Source organism: Myxocyprinus asiaticus, chromosome 39 (genome assembly GCF_019703515.2).
Source record: "Myxocyprinus asiaticus isolate MX2 ecotype Aquarium Trade chromosome 39, UBuf_Myxa_2, whole genome shotgun sequence".
In the NCBI taxonomy this organism is placed as follows: domain Eukaryota; kingdom Metazoa; phylum Chordata; class Actinopteri; order Cypriniformes; family Catostomidae; genus Myxocyprinus; species Myxocyprinus asiaticus.
The window spans coordinates 20137882-20156205 of NC_059382.1; the positions used below are offsets into that span (position 1 = coordinate 20137882).

Here is an 18324-nt window from a genome sequence, read left to right on the forward strand (position 1 = left end):
TAACCTTTGTTAAGGCCCATTTGTCATGTCAAAAACATAATTAGCATTAAGGTTTAATGATACTTTATGACTTCTCCTAATCTAATGAGAACTGATTAAAAGTGTACTGTTAATTCCAAGTTGATAAAGTGTAATATTCTTTTATGTTTGGGGTCTCAGAGAACCCAGGTGTAAAAAACTGAATGAACACAATTTTTTCTTCTTTTTTTTTATGCTAAGTGTGTACACAAAGTAAAAGTACAATCCTTCCAATTATGTTACTTTGATTTGCTTTATTGCATTTTACTAAAAGAGTGCATGTCTAATTTGTGCTGAAACAGAGGGATACAAATTAAATATCTATCTGCTAGGTTTTGATTAAGACTTTTAGAAATTATACACAGCCGAGCCCATTAAAAGCTGACTGTAAAAGAACCAGTAGCCTTCAGCTGACAGGGTTTAATCTGTGAAACCACTTGAAATTCATTATTTTTAAGGATTCTTAAATTATTAAGTTAATAAATTCAGTGTAACCCCTCTACTAAACCTTCATACTAGCCAGTTTAACAGTTGACACAGTGGCGCACGCGCACTGTCTGTCTGTCATGTGTAGGTGGCTACTTAGTAAAAAAAAAAAAAAGAAAAAGAAGAAAAAAAGACAGGCGGCTGTTATTCTCCTGCTACAAAGGGCGATGGAGTATCTGTACTACTCATGTGGATGGAAAAGAAGACGCTTCGCAATCTGTCGCTGACATCTACTGAAACTGCTCGATTCGGAGGCGTTGGATATCTTTATTCTGCGAGAATTTTCCACAGGAATCGTTAGGAATCCACAGGTCTTTTGTTTGCACGTTTTATTCACGAGAATCGCCATGGAAGAAGAGCGCGCGCGTTTAGTTTGAGTTACTGCTCGTGTTATTTACAGATAGACCGGATGTTTCTGCCTCGGTAAGAACAGTCAAACTTTCTCTGGAAAAAACAAACAAACATGAAAACATTTGTCCCGAAGTCTGAGTTAAATAGCGTTGAGTTAAATTTAAACAACCGGGTTGTTTCACGATCAGTTGCAGTTTGCATGTTAAATGCATAATATTTAATCCCTATAAACCTATCTTTATCAGTGACTTTTGTAAACAGCTGAAGTACATGTAACTAGTGTTGGACTAGCGTGAGCTTGACTGGGCGCTGTCCATGGTGCTGATCGACTCATCAGATCAGTTACGCGCGGATGACATTTGCATAAATTATAGTCATATATAGACTCAAAATACAGCATATAGACATATAGCCCCTTTAAAAGCGAGTTACTGTCGAATTTACAGTGATTTCCCATCTTTCTTTTATCTCTTCGCGAACAGGAAGGCTCAATCTGAGACGCCGCCCTGTTATTAGAACTCCGAGCATGGCTACTCGCCTGAGGCTTGTGCTGCGTTTGCTATTGCTGTACACATTTGCTGGTAAGTGTTTTCGACTTTTTAATGTCTATTGTGAATGATTAAAGATATGATTAGCTCTACTTCTCTCTTTTTGTACTGTTCGTTGTTTTCTTAAAAAAAAAAAAAAAATTGTTTGAAATTAACAAACTTGGAGTGTGTTATGCAAATCTTGCGTTTTTTTATTCAACAATAACTTATGATTTTTTTTTTAATTTAATTTTTTTTTTTTTTTTTAATAAACCAACAATTTTCGCAAGCATACTAGTGTTTTGTGTATGAAAACGTCATAGGACTAATACCATATGTGCACTTTTGCATTACATATATTTAAACCTTAAACGCATACCTAGGGTCTTTAATGACCCTAGACCTTATTTCACCCCTGTACCTCATATATTTTTTGGAGTTGTACCCACACCTCTTTAGTATTCCTCAATCTTTCTCTTATAAATAGTGTAGCACACACACACACACACACACACACACACACACACACACACACACACACACACACACACAATGTCAAAATTGCAAAAAAAATAATATTAATAATTTTCATAATGGCTTAGGAACCAAAAGTTTATAGGTTCATTAGAGACACTAGGTATGTAATAGTGTCATTTTTTTTGCTCTTCCATAAATCATATTTATATGATTATTTCATATATATATATATATATATATATATATATATATACACACACTGTAAGTTTACTTTCCCAGGATATCTCTTTTTTTTTTTTTTTTTTTAATCCCCCTTTTCTCCCCAATTTGGAATGCCCAATTTCCACTACTTAGTAGGTCCTCTTGGTGGCGCGGTTACTCACCTCAATCCGGGTGGCGGAGGACAAGTCCCAGTTGCCTCCACTTCTGAGACAGTCAATCCACGCATCTTATCATGTGACTCGCTGTGAATGACACCGTGGAGACTCCCAGCATGTGGAGGCTCATGCTACTCTCCGCGAACCACGCACAATTTACCACGCACCCCATTGAGAGCGAGAACCACTAATCGCGACCACGAGGAGGTTACCCCATGTGACTCTACCCTCACTAGCAACCGAGCCAATTTGGTTGCTTAGGAGACCTGGCTGGAGTCACTCAGCACACCCTGGATTTGAACTCGTGACTCCAGGGGTGGTAGTCAGCATTAATACACGCTGAGCTACCCAGGCCCCCTCCAGAATATCTATTTCTTTGTTTATTACAAGACACGAGTACTACATTCATACAATAGACTTCAATATCACATTGATTTTCTGTGTGACAATGGTGAATTATCAGTATGCCATATGCATGTACACACATATTATACATGCTATTTGTTACTCAAGGTGGCACTGGTGTTTCAGTGATTGACTTGATTTACATTTAACATTGCTATTTGATAAAGCAACATGGAAGTAAACCATAGCAATTGCAACACACGCACAGTATGATTTGGTTGTTGTCATTTGGATGTTCTACTAAAATTATGTAAGCTGTGTGTTTGAGAAAATACATATGAGTAGCTTATATTTGTAGCTCTATATGTGTTTGACAGCCAGTTGCGTCTCATGAAATTTCAGTGTGAAAGTAATGAATCCTGTTCTAGATTTGTCCTGATTTGTTGCATCATCTCTTTAAAATACTGTATGAAAAATACAAACATCTTAAATGTATCAGAATATATTAATTTATTTTATTTTCTAATTGTCTTGAAAATATGTGGAAAATTTTAAACTATCTGGGAATTTTGTAGATCCATTTGTTATAGATATAGGTGCCGGGTCTCTAAAGACCCGAGTTTGTAATAGTGTTTGGTAAAGTACTCATGCATTTAATTAAATAAAAACAGTGCAAATAAAATAATTTGCACTGGGTTTCATATTTTAGTTTTTCTACATAAAGACTTCATACACATTATGAGTCCAAATGATCACAAAAATAACAATCCTTCCATTAAAAGATAATATTGATACTGCTATAAATAGTAGTGGTCAGTGACTCACTATGCCTCTCTTCACAGACTGTGGCAGTGTGGTGTCATGGGAACACATGTTCACAGTCTTTAATAATGGCAAAATATGTCACTAGTCATTATTATGCATCAGCTACACTTCTGGGCTCTTATGTGCCAAATTACATAGGCCCATACGACCTTTCAAAAAGCAAAGACACAATCAGTGTTGACAGCCTGTGCTAGAGGCTGTAAGTTATGTAAGTTGGCCTCTATTTCAACAATGGTAGAGATGTTATGTTAACAGTCAGGCGAACACTCCAGAGCATGTTTAAATCTTCACATCACTGAGCCCTAAACTCAGGCCCTTTAGGCGTGCTCTGATGCCAATACCGAGCATGTGTTTGCAGCAGTCAGTATAAAGTGTATTTTTGTCTGACATGGAGTCAGGTGTGCTATGAATGTGAGGATAGGGAGACAAGCTCAAACTGACCTCTTTCTGGAATTGGAGCTTGTAATGGATAATGATCTCGATCTCTCTCGCTCTCTCTCTGTCTCTCTCTGTCTTATTCTCTGGTGCTCCCTTGATAAATCTCTGCCTCAGATTTAACTGACCTCCATAAAATACACGTACAGTAGATTGAAGCTACATTTTTGGGAAAGTGTGAACCCTTCACTCCAAGGGCCAAGCAAGACGTGATCTCACGCATTGTAAAATGTGATTGACTGACTCAAAAAACAGAGTCATCAGTTACGTACTTCAGTGTCAAAAAGAAACTTTTTTTTATTAGCCTGGTTAACCGATATTTCACCAATAAGTACAGGTCAACTTTATATGTAAGGTATATAAGTATATGAAAACTCATAAAGAGCATACTTAACTTGAATCAATGAATTGAAATACATTTTTCAGAAAATCTATGGATGTTACCTATAAGATCAAATCAATACTAAATATAAAAGTAGCTGTAAATAGTGCACAGGGTATCATGACACAATTAACACTCCGCTAGACTAAATTGTAACTGAGTGAGGACTACAGTGAGTTCTTTATCAAATAATATTTGGTCATTTTTGACCAGGCACTGAGATTGCACAGCTCTGCTCTTTATGGTCATGGTAGATTTTGATGTATTTAGATTTCTGTTTTGGCTTGGATTTTCTTCACAGTCATTGTTTTAAGAGCTGATTTTAATTTGTTTCATCAACAAACACTTAATATTTGCTATACATTCAAAAACACTCACCTCTGGGATATATGACAGCTACAGGTACGGGTCACTGAGGTGTCTGAAAAGGCCATAAACAGAATATTATGAAATGCAGCAAGTGTTAAATAACAATGAGGGGTTTGCCACGGTGTTTTTAATAAGTGGGGTATTCTGTCACTTTCGGTGGTATTTTTTGACTTAACCCACATTTATACAGTATCTGTCACTGAGTTACACTATTGTGGGGTAAAGTGTAAAGGGAAAGTGTGTGTAGTTGTGTGTTTGTTTGTGAGTGTAGTAATACTCTCTGTGTTTTCTGCAGTGCGGGAGGGCTGGCCAGTGTGTGTGGACGTGCCGTCTGACACGGAGGCCGTGGTAGACAATTATATGAAGTTAACCTGCATCTTCTGCATGAAACGAGAGGAGATCGCTGCAAAAACCAAAGTGGATTGGTTCTACATCGGTCCAGATGACAGAAGAGTGCTTGTGAGTTTACCTCTTAGCTCATTTTTGAAAAAAGACTCATTAGTTTGTGTTGTGCTTAAAAGAAGTAGTATCTCTGAACCATAATCATCTCCACTGCTCAGATCTATCAGTACGATGGTGACCCACGGGAGCCAGAGGATATAGAAGAGCACTGGAGAGGTCGTCTGGTGTGGAATGGCAGTAAGGACTTGCAGGATGTCTCCATTGTTATCCAAAAGGTCACTTTAAATGACACTGGCAAATACGAATGCGTGGTGTTCCGCCTCTTTGAGTTTGATTCATTCACGCCTTCTACTACAAAGACAATCAAAATCGATCTGGAGGTGAAAGAGAAAGGTGAGTGAGTGTCCTCACTGCTAGAACTTCCTAGGGGGCCATTCACAAAAATGCTTTTTTGCATCCGTCTGCAGTATTGTTGTTTTTTTTTATTATTCTTTTAAGTTAACAAACAATAGATGGACGAATAGACAGAAAAATGTGGGCCCCCTAGGGGCTGTTCAGACAGAATATGTTCTTGTGTTAAAAAATGTTAGATGCTGCATAACGAATGGAACAGAATGCAGTCTCAAGACCCTGAAAAAACAATGGTCACTTTGACCATTGACCATTAGGGGGCCCACATTTTTGTGTCTGTGTGCTTCTGTTTTTCCATTGTTTTTCTATGCAAATATGCTGTAGTCTAGCGGGGCATTTCTGACCATTGCGCTACATCTCTCAGTTTATACAGTGTCTTGCGCAGGAGCGCCCTTTTTTTTAAGACGTTGTCAAGTTCAAGACACCTACATTCTACTCTATTGGTTATGTTGCATCTAGGAGCGCCATGTTTTTTTAGACACCATGTCAAGTTAGTAAAGAGCATAAACGTATAAAAGCACATCTCAAGACACCTGCGTTCTAATATATCCATTGCACTGCCTCTAACCTTGTTGGCGCAAAAATGTGTTCTGTCTGAATGGCCCCAAATGCATTAATTTCAATAATCATTTAGCTATTCCTGTGTGATTTAGATGACTGTGCTTAGAGTAATTCTATTATTGTGTCCTGACATTTCTTTGTGTTGTTTGTGTTGTTCTAGTAATGTTATGTTTTGTTCTGTTTTTATTGTTTTATAAGCTTACTTATTGGAAGTCAGGAAGTTGTTTTCAGGGGATGGGTTTTATCTTACCAACCACTTACCTCTCTATCTGTTGTAAGGGGTAATGTAAAGATTCTGGTTTGTATGCTGTTCTCTGGATGCCTAAGATTGCTGAATGCAGAGTACTTCCTCTCACTCTTCGAATATACTTTATCTAATGTATATTTGTCTTCATTTAATCATGCAAACACAATGCATTATCTCTATCTGCGTGTCTACTATGAGTTTCTTGATTCGCAGATAGAAATAGAAAACATTGTATTTAATTGGTGGGTATTGAAGATATTTTGAGTTACAACTGGCCTTCTACAACCACAGACTTACAGTACAACTGTGCTTTTACATTCCATGCTATTTTAGAGCTATTCACTGTAGTGCATGAGGCATAAAGCCAGTTTTAATAATGCCATCACATGATCTTTTTTGAGAGATAAACTTGTTTTTCTTCTGAAATGTCACATGCACTGCACTGATGTTGATGTATGTATACAGTGGTTCTCATCTTTAAAATCCATTTTCATAATGCAGAACTGTCTGTGGCTAAATTACAAATGGAAATAAGATCAGTTAATTTTTTTTTTTACTGTTGGCATTTTGTCTTTAATGTGGATGAATCTTGGCCATACTGTATATCAATACTGGGCTTCTGCACTGAAGAAAGTATAGCTGAGAACCTCTGATCACACAATCACTCTGCATCAAGTTTTCCATATCTTACTTACAGTATGTCATATCACCTTTGAGTCTCATTGTCCTCCATGGAAAAGTTAGCGTGAAATATCTGAGCATGATTGTTTTTTGTTTTTTTGGGGTGGTTTTGTGTTTGCATGCAAATTATTTGCTGCACAATATCTTCCATGGAACAGGTAGAAATATAAAATTACCAAATCTTAAAGCACCTACTTCTACCTAATCAACTCAACTGACTTTTGCCTAAAAAAAAATTATAATAATAATTAACTTGCAATTTTTTTTTTTAATAGTTTGTTTTTGATTTATAAACACTAATTACTCAACACCTTTCAAAAGAGGCTAAAATTGTTGTCGTTTAACACAATTTAAATACATCTTTCTCACTGCACCAAATAAAAATGTACCACCTCGATGCAAAGCATGACTGCGCACCTGTAAAGTGACTTAAAGCATTTGCACTCCTTGTTTTACCATCAGTTATAATTCCTTGTGACCTGATATAGCTGTGGATAAAACTATCTTTGTGCATTACAGTTATGTTATATTGCATCATAGTGTTGCCATTTTCTGACTTTCAACACTCATGCACCACACCAGCACACTTGAGACTCAAACCTTCACTTTCTGAATGAATCGATCACAAACATCAATTTTAATCTTTATCTTAGCGAGCCAGAACACCACAGCCCTGTATTCAGAGATCATAATGTATGTTCTCCTGGTGTTCCTCACGTTCTGGTTGCTGGTGGAGATGATCTACTGCTATAGGAAGATCTCCAAATCTGACGAGCAGGCGCAGGATAATGCGTGAGTATTGCATTTGCATGGCCATGTTCTAAATTTTCAAGTACATCCGAAACATGTTTAACATGAAATGAAAACAATACAAAATGAGTCGCTGCCAAAAAATACTGAAATTTAAGGAGCACAGTCCAAGAGGTTAAACGAGTTCTATGTTTCTATAGCATTTTAACTGTACTAGGGTGTTAGATATTCTCAACGAACTGTCAATAGATCTTAGATAGAGTAGACAACACATTTAATTTAATGCAAAAAAAGTCAAGTTTGCGAGGGTTTAAAGGTATTATCTGTTCATTATGTTGTACTGTCCAAGGTCACGTATAATTTTCACAATCCAAAGTTCTGTGCTTGTTAGAAAATTTTGGGAATGACATATTTTTAAATATTTTCACAGCTGAATGATGCTGGATTGCATACACAATGATCAGTAGGTGGGTTTCCATCCAACTATTTTTATGTGCAGTTTGAAATTGCACATAAGAAGTCCTGAATGGAAATGCTTGATATGCGAATATACGTTCTAAATTCGCTTAAAATTTAATGCGCTAGGAGGAGGTGGATTTTCTAGAGTTTTGCATGAGTTAAAATGTGCATTAAAGTGATGGAAACGGTTTATTCGCAAAGCGATGACGTGTTTTGAACATTCGTGCATGTGTTATGAGTGTGCGATAGCTAGATGTGACTAGCCCACTTGAGAGGTCCGACCTTGTCGCAGAATTCTTTGAACATAGCGCTTGTAATTCGGAAGTGTTTAACCCACAGCTGGTCGATAACGTGGATCCTCACAATCCGCCATAACTGTTTTGAGAGCAGGCACTCCCAGGTATGCAGAGACTGGTGGTGTGTGGGCATCGCAGCTATTTCAGCTCACATTATATCAGATATTACACTTATTCTGTGGTGTCTCGTGGATGCATTTAATAAAATGAGATACTTGCTCCAATCTTGCAAATAAGACTGTCCCCAAAGCAGGGAGAAGTCATTCAGCTGCTCCACCATGACGAGGCGGCTCCCTCATGATAATGCACATGTAGACTAAGGCCTATAAACAGAGTTTAACCACAATCACAGTCTCTGTAATACTCTTCTGAGAAACGGGCCCAGTAAGGACCAGTAAATTGCTGATGTTGGATTACTTACGCATTAATGATTGTGACGTCCCCTTAACGTATCAGTAAGATCAGCACTTCCAGAGACTATAGTTTGCTTGATAATTCAACTGACTTGCAGATTAATGGAAAAGTAGGCGCATGTATGACCAGTTTGAAAGGTGGATAAACATGTTCTTACTAGGGATGCTGTGAACTTAACATTCAATCATTATCGACTCACTTGAAGTTAAATCTTTAGTGATGAATTTAAAGCTGTGTTCTGGAGATAACTGATGTGTCATAGACTACTGTTACCCAAAAACACAAACACTCACTAGGAGACATAGCACATGCACACATGGATAATGCATCCTTGAGAGCTTTGAAAGTTGCATTGGTGTGACCTAATCATATCAGTTAAACGAGCCCTCCAGGCTACCTGTTATACTCTGATTCCAAACTGATAGGCTACTCATTGATCTCTAACTGTCATTTGGCATAGCGTTGGGCCATTTTAAACCTTTATATTCTTCCTACACCTTCTTTCTATAGCTTACCGTTGTCGGTCATTATTTGTTGATCTGTATGTCGGTCATATAAATATGTGACTTTATTGCTGTCTTTTATGCCCTCACCTTGCCTTCAATTCCCTGCAGAAGAAAACAAGAAGACCCCAAACTTCAGCTTCTGAAATTCCACTGAGCTATTCAACATAAAGGGAATAGTTCACCCAAATATGAAACTTTGTACTTTTATGAAGTATCAACCTATATGTTGTTATTTTTCCAGTGGAATGCAAAAGGAGAACTTTGAAGAATCTTCACACAGCTATTTTTCATACAATGACTGGTCATAGTACACACACACGAAAAAAAGAGAATTCCTCAAAAGCACCATAAAAGTGGTCAATATGAATTTGTGCGCTATATTCCAAATCTTCTTAGGTTATACGATAGCTTGGTATACAGTCAGAAATGTAAGTCATTATTCACTGATAATCTTCCCCTCAAGTGAACTGTTCTTTTAAGATCCGTTGCAACCGGATAATTGAGCCAGTCGATCTTGAGAGCCATATCAGTCCTATTTGTGTGCGAATGATTCAGTCTGATTAAGGAACTGGTTCAAAAGTCAGATTTGTACAGGAATTAAATTGGTCTGATTCTCAAGTTCAACTCCATATCATTGAGTCAATGATATGGGGGAAGATTATCAGTGAATAATGACTTCAATTTCAGTCTGCTCATCAGAAGACTTTTAATATAGAGTGTGAGTCACATGCACTCCGATTGTAGTGCTTTGTGTCCTTTTTGGACCACTATAAATTGTCATTGTATGGAAAATATGCTAATCTTCAAAATTTTCTGGAAAAAAACAACAACAACAGCATATGGGTTTAGAACAATACAGAATTTTCACTTTTGGGTGAACTATCCCTTTCATTTAGTGATAGTTATCTTGAAGTGACTTCTACTTTGCTGAAGGATCCTAAAGTAAGTGGTGCAAAAGTGCACCCTCAGCTCCTCAGTTTTGCCTTTTTTTTTTTTTCTATTGTACCCATGTGTCTACAGGACAGACTACTTAGCGATTCCCTCTGAAAATAAAGAGAACCCGGGCCCTGCAGTTACGGAATAAAAGTCTCACACCATTTACGGTATTTTTGAATTTACCTCTCGATTAGAAATATCATCAACAATTCCCCGCTCATCATGAGTAGCTGACTAGAACCCCTCCACCATCATCTGCTTTACTCTTTCCTTGTCCACATCCTCTCTTAACATCACATTAACCGGATCTCCATTCCCATCCACTTAACCACATGCAACTCTTCTGATCATACAATATCTATCCACCAATTACTAACTTCAGCTAATCTCATCTAAAGATTATATGAGAGGTAAAGTATGATGGAAAACAACAGTAACGTTGAAGTCATGGTTTGTTCTCTTTGTAAATGCCTTGGTTCATTGTATATTAACACTACAAAATCATTTTGTTAATCATATTGGTCTTATTTTCCAGTAAAAATGTCAACACTTTCTTAAAAAAAAGATAGATAGGCACCCACTGGCATAAACGTTAAAGCTTTATGTTTTAAAGTGATAGTTTACCCGAAAATAAAAACTTAATTCGTAACGATATACAATATGCACTAGAAACAAGTAATATTGCATGCAATTTTGCTTCTTAAGTACATTTATCTTGTTTTAAAGATGTTTAGATTTTTGTTTTTTTCCAGAAAACAAGACAAAAAAAATCTATATATTTTTTTTCATGAAGTGAAATTTAAATTGAATATGAGAAAGATTAGATATAATAAAACCTGGATTCATTTATGATAGCCCTGATGTTTATATATATATATATATATTCACACACACACTGGCGGCCAAACGTTTTGGCTCTTATGGAAAGAAATTGGTACTTTTATTCACCAAAGTGGCATTCAGCTGATCACAATGTACAGTCAGGACATTAATAACATGAAAAATGACTGTTACAATTTGGAAAAAAAGTTCAGAATTTCTTAAACTACTTCAAAGAGTTCTCATCAAAAAATCCTCCATGTGCAGCAATGACAGCTTTGCAGATCCTTGGCATTCTAGCTGTCAATTTGTCCAGATACTCAGGTGACATTTCACCCCACACTTCCTGTAGTACTTGCCATAGATGTGGCTGTCTTGGTCACTTCTCACGCACCTTTCAGTCTAGCTGATCCCACAAAAGCTCAATGGGGCTATAATCCATAACACACTTTTCCAATTATCTGTTGTCCAATGTCTGTGTTTCTTTGCCCACTCTAACCATTTCTTTTTGTTTTTCTGTTTCAAAAGTGTCTTTTTCTTTGCAGTTCTTCCCATAAGGCCTGTACCCCTGAGTCTTCTCTTTACTGTTGTACATGAAACTGGTGTTGAGTGGGTAGAATTCAATGAAGCTGTCAGCTGAGGACATGTGAGGCGTCTATTTCTCAAACTAGAGACTCTGATGTACTTATCCTCTTGTTTAGTTGTACATCTGGCCTTCCACATCTCTTTCTGTCCTTGTTAGAGCCAGTTGTCCTATGTCCTTTGAAGACTGTAGTGTACACCTTTGAATGAAATCTTCAGTTTTTTGGCAATTTCAAGCATTGTATAGCCTTCATTCCTCAAAACAATGATTGACTGACAAGTTTCTAGAGAAAGCGGTTTCTTTTTTGTCATTTTTGACCTAATATTGACCTTAAGACATGCCAGTCTATTGCATACTGTGGCAACTCAAAAACAAACACAAAGACAATGTTAAGCTTCATTTAACGAACCAAATAGCTTTCACCTGTATTTCATATAATGGCAAGTGATTTTCTAGTACCAAATTAGCAATTTAGCATGATTACTCAAGGATAAGGTGTTGGAATGATGGCTGCTGGAAATGGGGCCTGTCTAGATTTAATCAAAAATTACTTTTTTCAAAAAGTGATGGTGCTGTTTTTTACATCAGTAATGTCCTGACTATACTTTGTGATCAGTTGAATGCCACTTTGGTGAAATAAAGTACCAATTTTCTTCCGAAACAGCAAAATCTGTACATTATTCCAAACATTTGGCCGCCAGTGTACATATAGTGTGGAATGTTCCAGAAACATGATTTGATTTGTGTGGAAGAGCAGATAATGTATTAATGTGGAACATTATTTCAATTCTTTTAACTTTTTTTGTAATGTAAGTGTTTTTATTTTATTTTTTTTGGATAGCTGCCTTTTTTGTTTATAAAAATTGATAATATCATTAGTTTCTGTGCACAAGGATTTATGTTACAAATATGCAAGCTAACAAATTATGTACATTGCTTTCTGTTACAGGTACTGAAGAGTCTTAATAGCAATTGGCTTAAAATGGAGACAGGAGCCAATCTTGTCAAAAACTCCCTAGAGCTGTTCTGAGAAACCACGAAACCTGCCAAATGAAATCCCTCTTGTCTTGATCATGTGATTTGTGAAACAAACTCTTAACTGGTTCATTATGTCCCTCTGTCTCAGTGAATTTCCACAGTGACACACATCTAATCTCAGACTGATAAGGACTTGTCTCTATTCTCAATTTAGCCTTAGCAGAGACACAAATACAGCAAACCAGAGCTGAAGAGCTATCATACTGCCTATACACACACTTTTCTTGACCAGATGTCAACCAGAATTGTTGGAATACCCACATAACTCTTTCCCTCTTTGGTCTATGCTAATCTTACTCATAGATACAAAAATAAGTCTGGATTCTGATTAGACTGGGTTTTTATTGTCATGTTTTCTATAAAATGAATCTCATATTATTTGTTGTTATGTTTAGCTTATAAGTCACTCAGCTTTGCCACTTTGGAATCAATAATATGTGAAACTGAGGCAGGCAAGCAGCTGTAATGAGGTCATACTGTGTGCAGTGTATGCCTTTTGTGTGATTGGAAACACGTGGTGTGGTTTGCCTTTACTGTGCATTGGACATTGCAGACAATTGCATTTAGAATGATTTTGTAGATTTATAGCAAGTCCCTGAGATTAAGTTTGCACAAATATCACTAGATTGAATGGCCTAATTATTAACTTATTCCACTGGATGCTTGGCAGTTTGTACAGAAGCCACATTGCAATCTGTTGTTATTGATTAGTGCTTAGTAATGTTCAAGCTCAACTGCTATGGTGGGATCTTTCGAAGACAAGTGTGCGTCACTGTATACACTCAAAACACTGTCTTTATCATTTCTTTTAAAGAGCACCTATTATGGTTTTTCAAATATTACTTTTCATGTAGTGTGTTATATAGCAGTTTGTGAATGTAAAAAAGTCTGCAAACTTTCAAAAATCAAAGTGCACGACAAATGGAGTTATTGACTCCCAAAAGAAAGAACCGATTCTGAACACCTGAAAGGAGTCGTTAGTAATTGCAGACTTACTTCCTGTACTAACCTACATAATTTGGTAACAAAAACCCCGCCTCTGGTCTTCATTGGCTGCTCGTGAACAGCTTTGACCCGCCCTCAAACACTACACTAAGCGGTAGACCAATCACAACAGACTGGGACATCTGACCAATCAGAGCAGTGTAGGCTCTCTGACAGAAGGAGTTTAGATGAATCCTTTAGAACGGATCATTGACCGAGTCGTTTTTGACACTGGGGAAAAAAAGGTAATGCTGCAATTTAAATTATGAGCAAATTAAAGTGTTTATTGACCTTGGATGCATGTAAATGTATTGTATGAGACCTTTTAAACAAAAATAGGCACATTTAAATCCATAATAGGTGCTCTTTAATTTCTTTCTTTAAAATTTATATAAACACTTGACTTTTGGCTGTACTATGTGTTTGTATTTCCTTTTTTTCACTGGTATTCTGTTATTATGAATTTATACATTTTAATATTTTTTTTTTTTAATTATTTTTATAAATAGGACAGTGGTGCAGGCTTCTCTTACTGTTAACTTTTGCCTTTTGTATTATCTGCCCTGTTAAACTGGAGCTGCTCATCACTTAATGTGAAAGCTTGTCATACATAGACTATTAAACCAAGGCAACGCATTCCAAAAATGTTTGACTGCTCATTATTTTGGGAAGATTTATTCTCCAACCAACACTTATGAGACATTTCGGTCTAAAAAAAAAAAAAAAAAAAAAAAAAAGGAATCATATTTATTTTAAATGTAAGAATTTTTCAACAGCAATAATAACACAAAAAATATTCTAGACATTTGTCACAGTGACGGTGCTGTCACTTCCCATAAACTGTACTCTATTGTAGTATGTCCATACATTTATTATTTGCAAATAAAATGCAAAAATTGCTTTGTAACAGATTTTTCTCTGAAGTATGTACGTAGTATGCCAGTCTATTTGCAATCAGTGACCACAAATATAGGTCTACTGGAAAAAATATTCAAAAATCCAAGTGCTTGGCTCATTCCTTAAAAAAAACCATTACTTTTATTTTGTTATTTAATTACATAATAAATGTGTTTTAGACAGAATAAATAAATAAATAAATAAATAAATAAATAAATAAAATCAGGAAAACCAGGCCACGTTGCCTTGTGAATCTCTGGTCTATGTCTCCCTCTGTAGTTTGGAAAGTAGAACTACAGTTGACTCAAGTGAAAAGTTTAGGACGACTTAAGGACGGCATGTTTTACGACATTATGAAAACATTTTGACTTGAAAAGGCGCGTATTTGAGGTTTCATTCCCCTTTGTATTTTAAATCCAAACTCACATTACTTCTAAATCAAGGTTGCCAACTTTGGTTACCTGGTTGGAGTGAGGTTTTAATGAAATGTACAGGGCCGCATTAGGGGTTTTCCTTGGTCCAAAAATGGCCTATGCTGGTTGCTGATGTACACCCACAAGATTAAAGTGATAGTTCACTCAAAAGTGGAAATTCTCTCATGATTTACTCACCCTCCTGACATCCCAGATGTGTATGACTTTCTTCTGCAGAACACAACTTAAGATATTTAGAAGAATATTTCAGCTCTGTAGATCTTCACAATGCTAGTGAATGGGTGCCAAAATGATGAAGCTCCAAAATCCACTTAAAGGCATCATAAAAGTAATCCATATGACTCCAGCGGTTAAATCCATGTGTTCAGACACGACATCAATATTAAAGTCATTTTTTTTTTTTAATCATAAATTCTTCTCCCTGCTCAGTAGGGGGCGATATGCACAAAGAATGAGAATCACCAAAAACAGAAGAAGGAGAAAGTGAACGTGATGGGAAAAGGACTTAAATATTGATCTGTTTCTCACCCACACCAGTCAAATCACTTCAGATGATATGGATTTAACCACCAGAGTCGTCTGGAGTACTTTTATGCTGCCCTTATGTGGATTTTGGAGCTTCAAAATTTTGGCACCATTCACATTGCATTGTGAGGACCTACGGAGCTGAAATATTCTTCTAAAAATCTTTGTTTGTGTTCAGCAGATGAAAGAAAGTCATACACATCTGCGATGGCATGAGGGTGAGCAAATGATGGGAGAACTTTCATTTTTGGGTTAACTACCCCTTTAAAGTTGGTTGGCTGGGCCAGCATTTCCCAACCGGGATTCCGTGTGGAAAAATCCTCCAAAAATGCATAAAAAACAAATTAAAACCGTAAAAGGAGAGATGAGTCTAAATTAATTTTTGTGGTAATCAACATTATGCCACAAATGCTGTCGATTGAGCTTAACTTGTATTGAACCCGGAATATTCCTTCAACTAATTTCTGCTATGAGTAATTTCACCACAGGAGGCCAGTGATTTAATTTTGAGTAAACCAATACTACAATTAAATGTGTATGAATTCGTGTGAGACATTTCAAGACGTGTTTTTGACTCAAAAACATCATTTGTGAAAGGTGGGAGAGCTGATTTTAAATGATTATGTTATTTGTCTTTTAGTATTCTTTGTTTGCTCATAGTGTTTAGTAGTGTTATATGACATATTTAGTGGTTCTGTGACAATAATGGATTTTGTTTTGTGAGATCCTAGTCCCAGAGTACTAATATGTACTTAAATAATGGAGGATGATTTGAGAATCTTCCTCAAATCACAAATCAAATCATGATGTATACTTTGCACTTTCCACACACATAGAAGGCTCCTTCCAAGTCCTGCCATTGGTTTTAGCCTTGGGGCTGACATTTGTAAAGTGGTCCCAGTAGACACCATCAAACAAATTCATTTAGATTATTTTGAATTGCTGCAGAGATCTCTTACCTCAGCCTTGTACATTTTGATCCACCTACTTGTGTCAACATCTTTCAAGAGCCTTTGATGTGTCCTTCTGGGGCTTCTTATGACAGTATGTGTGCAGGAAAGCATTGCTTCCGAGTGTGCTCATCTTAAATTAAAAAGTACTCTTTGTTTTGTCTGTTAATTGCCTGTCAAAGTTCAGAGATTAGGGACTGAGGAAAGGCAAATAAGAGTCCCTCTGATTAAAGTGCTCCTTAGAACATTCCTTACAATGCACAAGTCACCACTGAACTCCATGGAATGTATTTTCAACTTCTGTAAGATTGAATAATGGCAGAGAATAAAACAGAGTTTGAAATCTATAAAAAAAAAAAAAAAACTGAATAAAATCTATCATGAGCAAAATTAATGGGGGCCGAGAATGATCTGACACACTCCGGGGAGAAAAATAGTCACACATCAGTGATTTCACTCAGATCTGATTCGAACCACTCAAAACTGCTGGAGGAGTCTCATTCTTGAGATTTTTTTTTCTCTGTAAAATGTCTCTCTCAAAAGACATTTTGTCTGCCTTTTTCTGGGGAGAACATACAACTCAAGGTGATTGACAGGGAATTCAAAATGACTTAATTTAAAATAAATTCAAATCAGCAACTCTTGTTTAAATCAGTCTGAATTACAATAACCAAGTTATTGTAAAACTGACTCAAGATCAGTTACAGCCTGCATTTAACACTGATTCAGGGGTTCACTGTGGGTTCAACACCCCCTAGCAAACAATCGTGAAACATTTAGAAAAGTTTCGAAATAGATGGAACGAAGCCTTGTTTGCTAATGTAGCAGTAGGCGTTTTCCTCGCCTAATGGAATGGGGGCGTGTTTGTTTAAGCCCTGGTTATGTGGGCTATAAAAGCTGTGTGTGTGTGCTACCTGGAAGTACGTTATCCTGAGCATTACGTGTCATCACTGCATTTCCGGCACGGTGCGTGCATAGAAGTGGACTGAGGAACAGAACGGGGAACTTGTTTGCGAGCACCCTGTCCATTAAAGCTCCCATCTGTAATGGGGATGGTGATCCTTGTGTGATGGTCGCTACTATTAAGGTGTGTTTAAAGACGCCTTTATGTACGTTGTGGTGGGCTGACGGATCGACTGTATTGCTCTTTATTTACCATTTGGGTTGCTAGCGGGCTGCACTTCATAGGATGCTCCCGGCCGAGCAAACAATCATGGGATCAGCTTGATATATGGCCGGACGACTGGGCTGTTAACTCGGATCCTCGTGTAGCTGCTTCAGCTCTCTGTTTCTATGCTCTTGTATGGTTCCAGAATGGTATTAATGTATTTTGTTAGTGTGCTCGGATGCCTGCTTTGCAGTCGCCATCGTGTTTTGCTTTTGTGTTTCTATTTGATTGGTTTGTATTGTAGTTTATGTTTTGTTTTTTTGTTTTCCTTTATAAGTTTGTTAAATTGTATAACTGTTTTGGATGCTGGTTGTTTGTGTATTGTCACCATCATATTGTGTGATTTATACAGTTATTTTCTTTAGTTATTTGGTTTTCTTTCCGGCCTAAAGGCCGTATTGGTTTTGTTATTGTTCCTGAGCTTCTTGCTAGTGTGTTTTCAGCACACATTGCTGTGATTTGTGTAAGAGGAACGTCCCAATTTGTGTGTAATTGTTGTCTGTTTGTGTATTAGTGTTTTATTTTTTAATTGTTTTTCTATCTTCAGAATTGGGGTAATGGAAGGCAGGAGGATCAGCATCTCTTTCTCTTCCCTTTATGGTGGTGGGGTTCTTCACTGACTGCTGTGCTCCATATCGAGGTGCAGTGTGCCTGGCTGTGGTGTGAGTGCA

General features: G+C 36.9%; 1 protein-coding gene across 4 annotated transcripts; it reads left to right on the forward strand.

Annotated features, from left to right (window-relative positions):
- Nucleotides 1-624: 624 nt before the first annotated feature.
- LOC127429757 (sodium channel subunit beta-3-like) lies at nucleotides 625-14324 on the forward strand. 4 transcript variants are annotated; one of them, XR_007895325.1, is made up of 8 exons: nucleotides 625-927; nucleotides 1338-1436; nucleotides 4888-5051; nucleotides 5153-5387; nucleotides 7548-7686; nucleotides 10340-10422; nucleotides 11620-11720; nucleotides 12607-14324. XR_007895325.1 is itself a non-coding variant. In XM_051678912.1 (7 exons), the coding sequence occupies exons 2-6, from the start codon at nucleotides 1382-1384 to the stop codon at nucleotides 10401-10403; spliced, it is 657 nt and encodes a 218-aa protein (XP_051534872.1). In that variant the 5' UTR covers nucleotides 625-927; nucleotides 1338-1381; the 3' UTR covers nucleotides 10404-10422; nucleotides 12607-14324. The 4 variants fall into 4 exon arrangements, 3 of the variants coding, with proteins under 3 accessions (XP_051534872.1, XP_051534873.1, XP_051534874.1); XM_051678912.1 differs by lacking the exon at nucleotides 11620-11720; XM_051678913.1 differs by lacking the exons at nucleotides 10340-10422; nucleotides 11620-11720.
- The last annotated feature ends 4000 nt before the right edge of the window (nucleotides 14325-18324 follow it).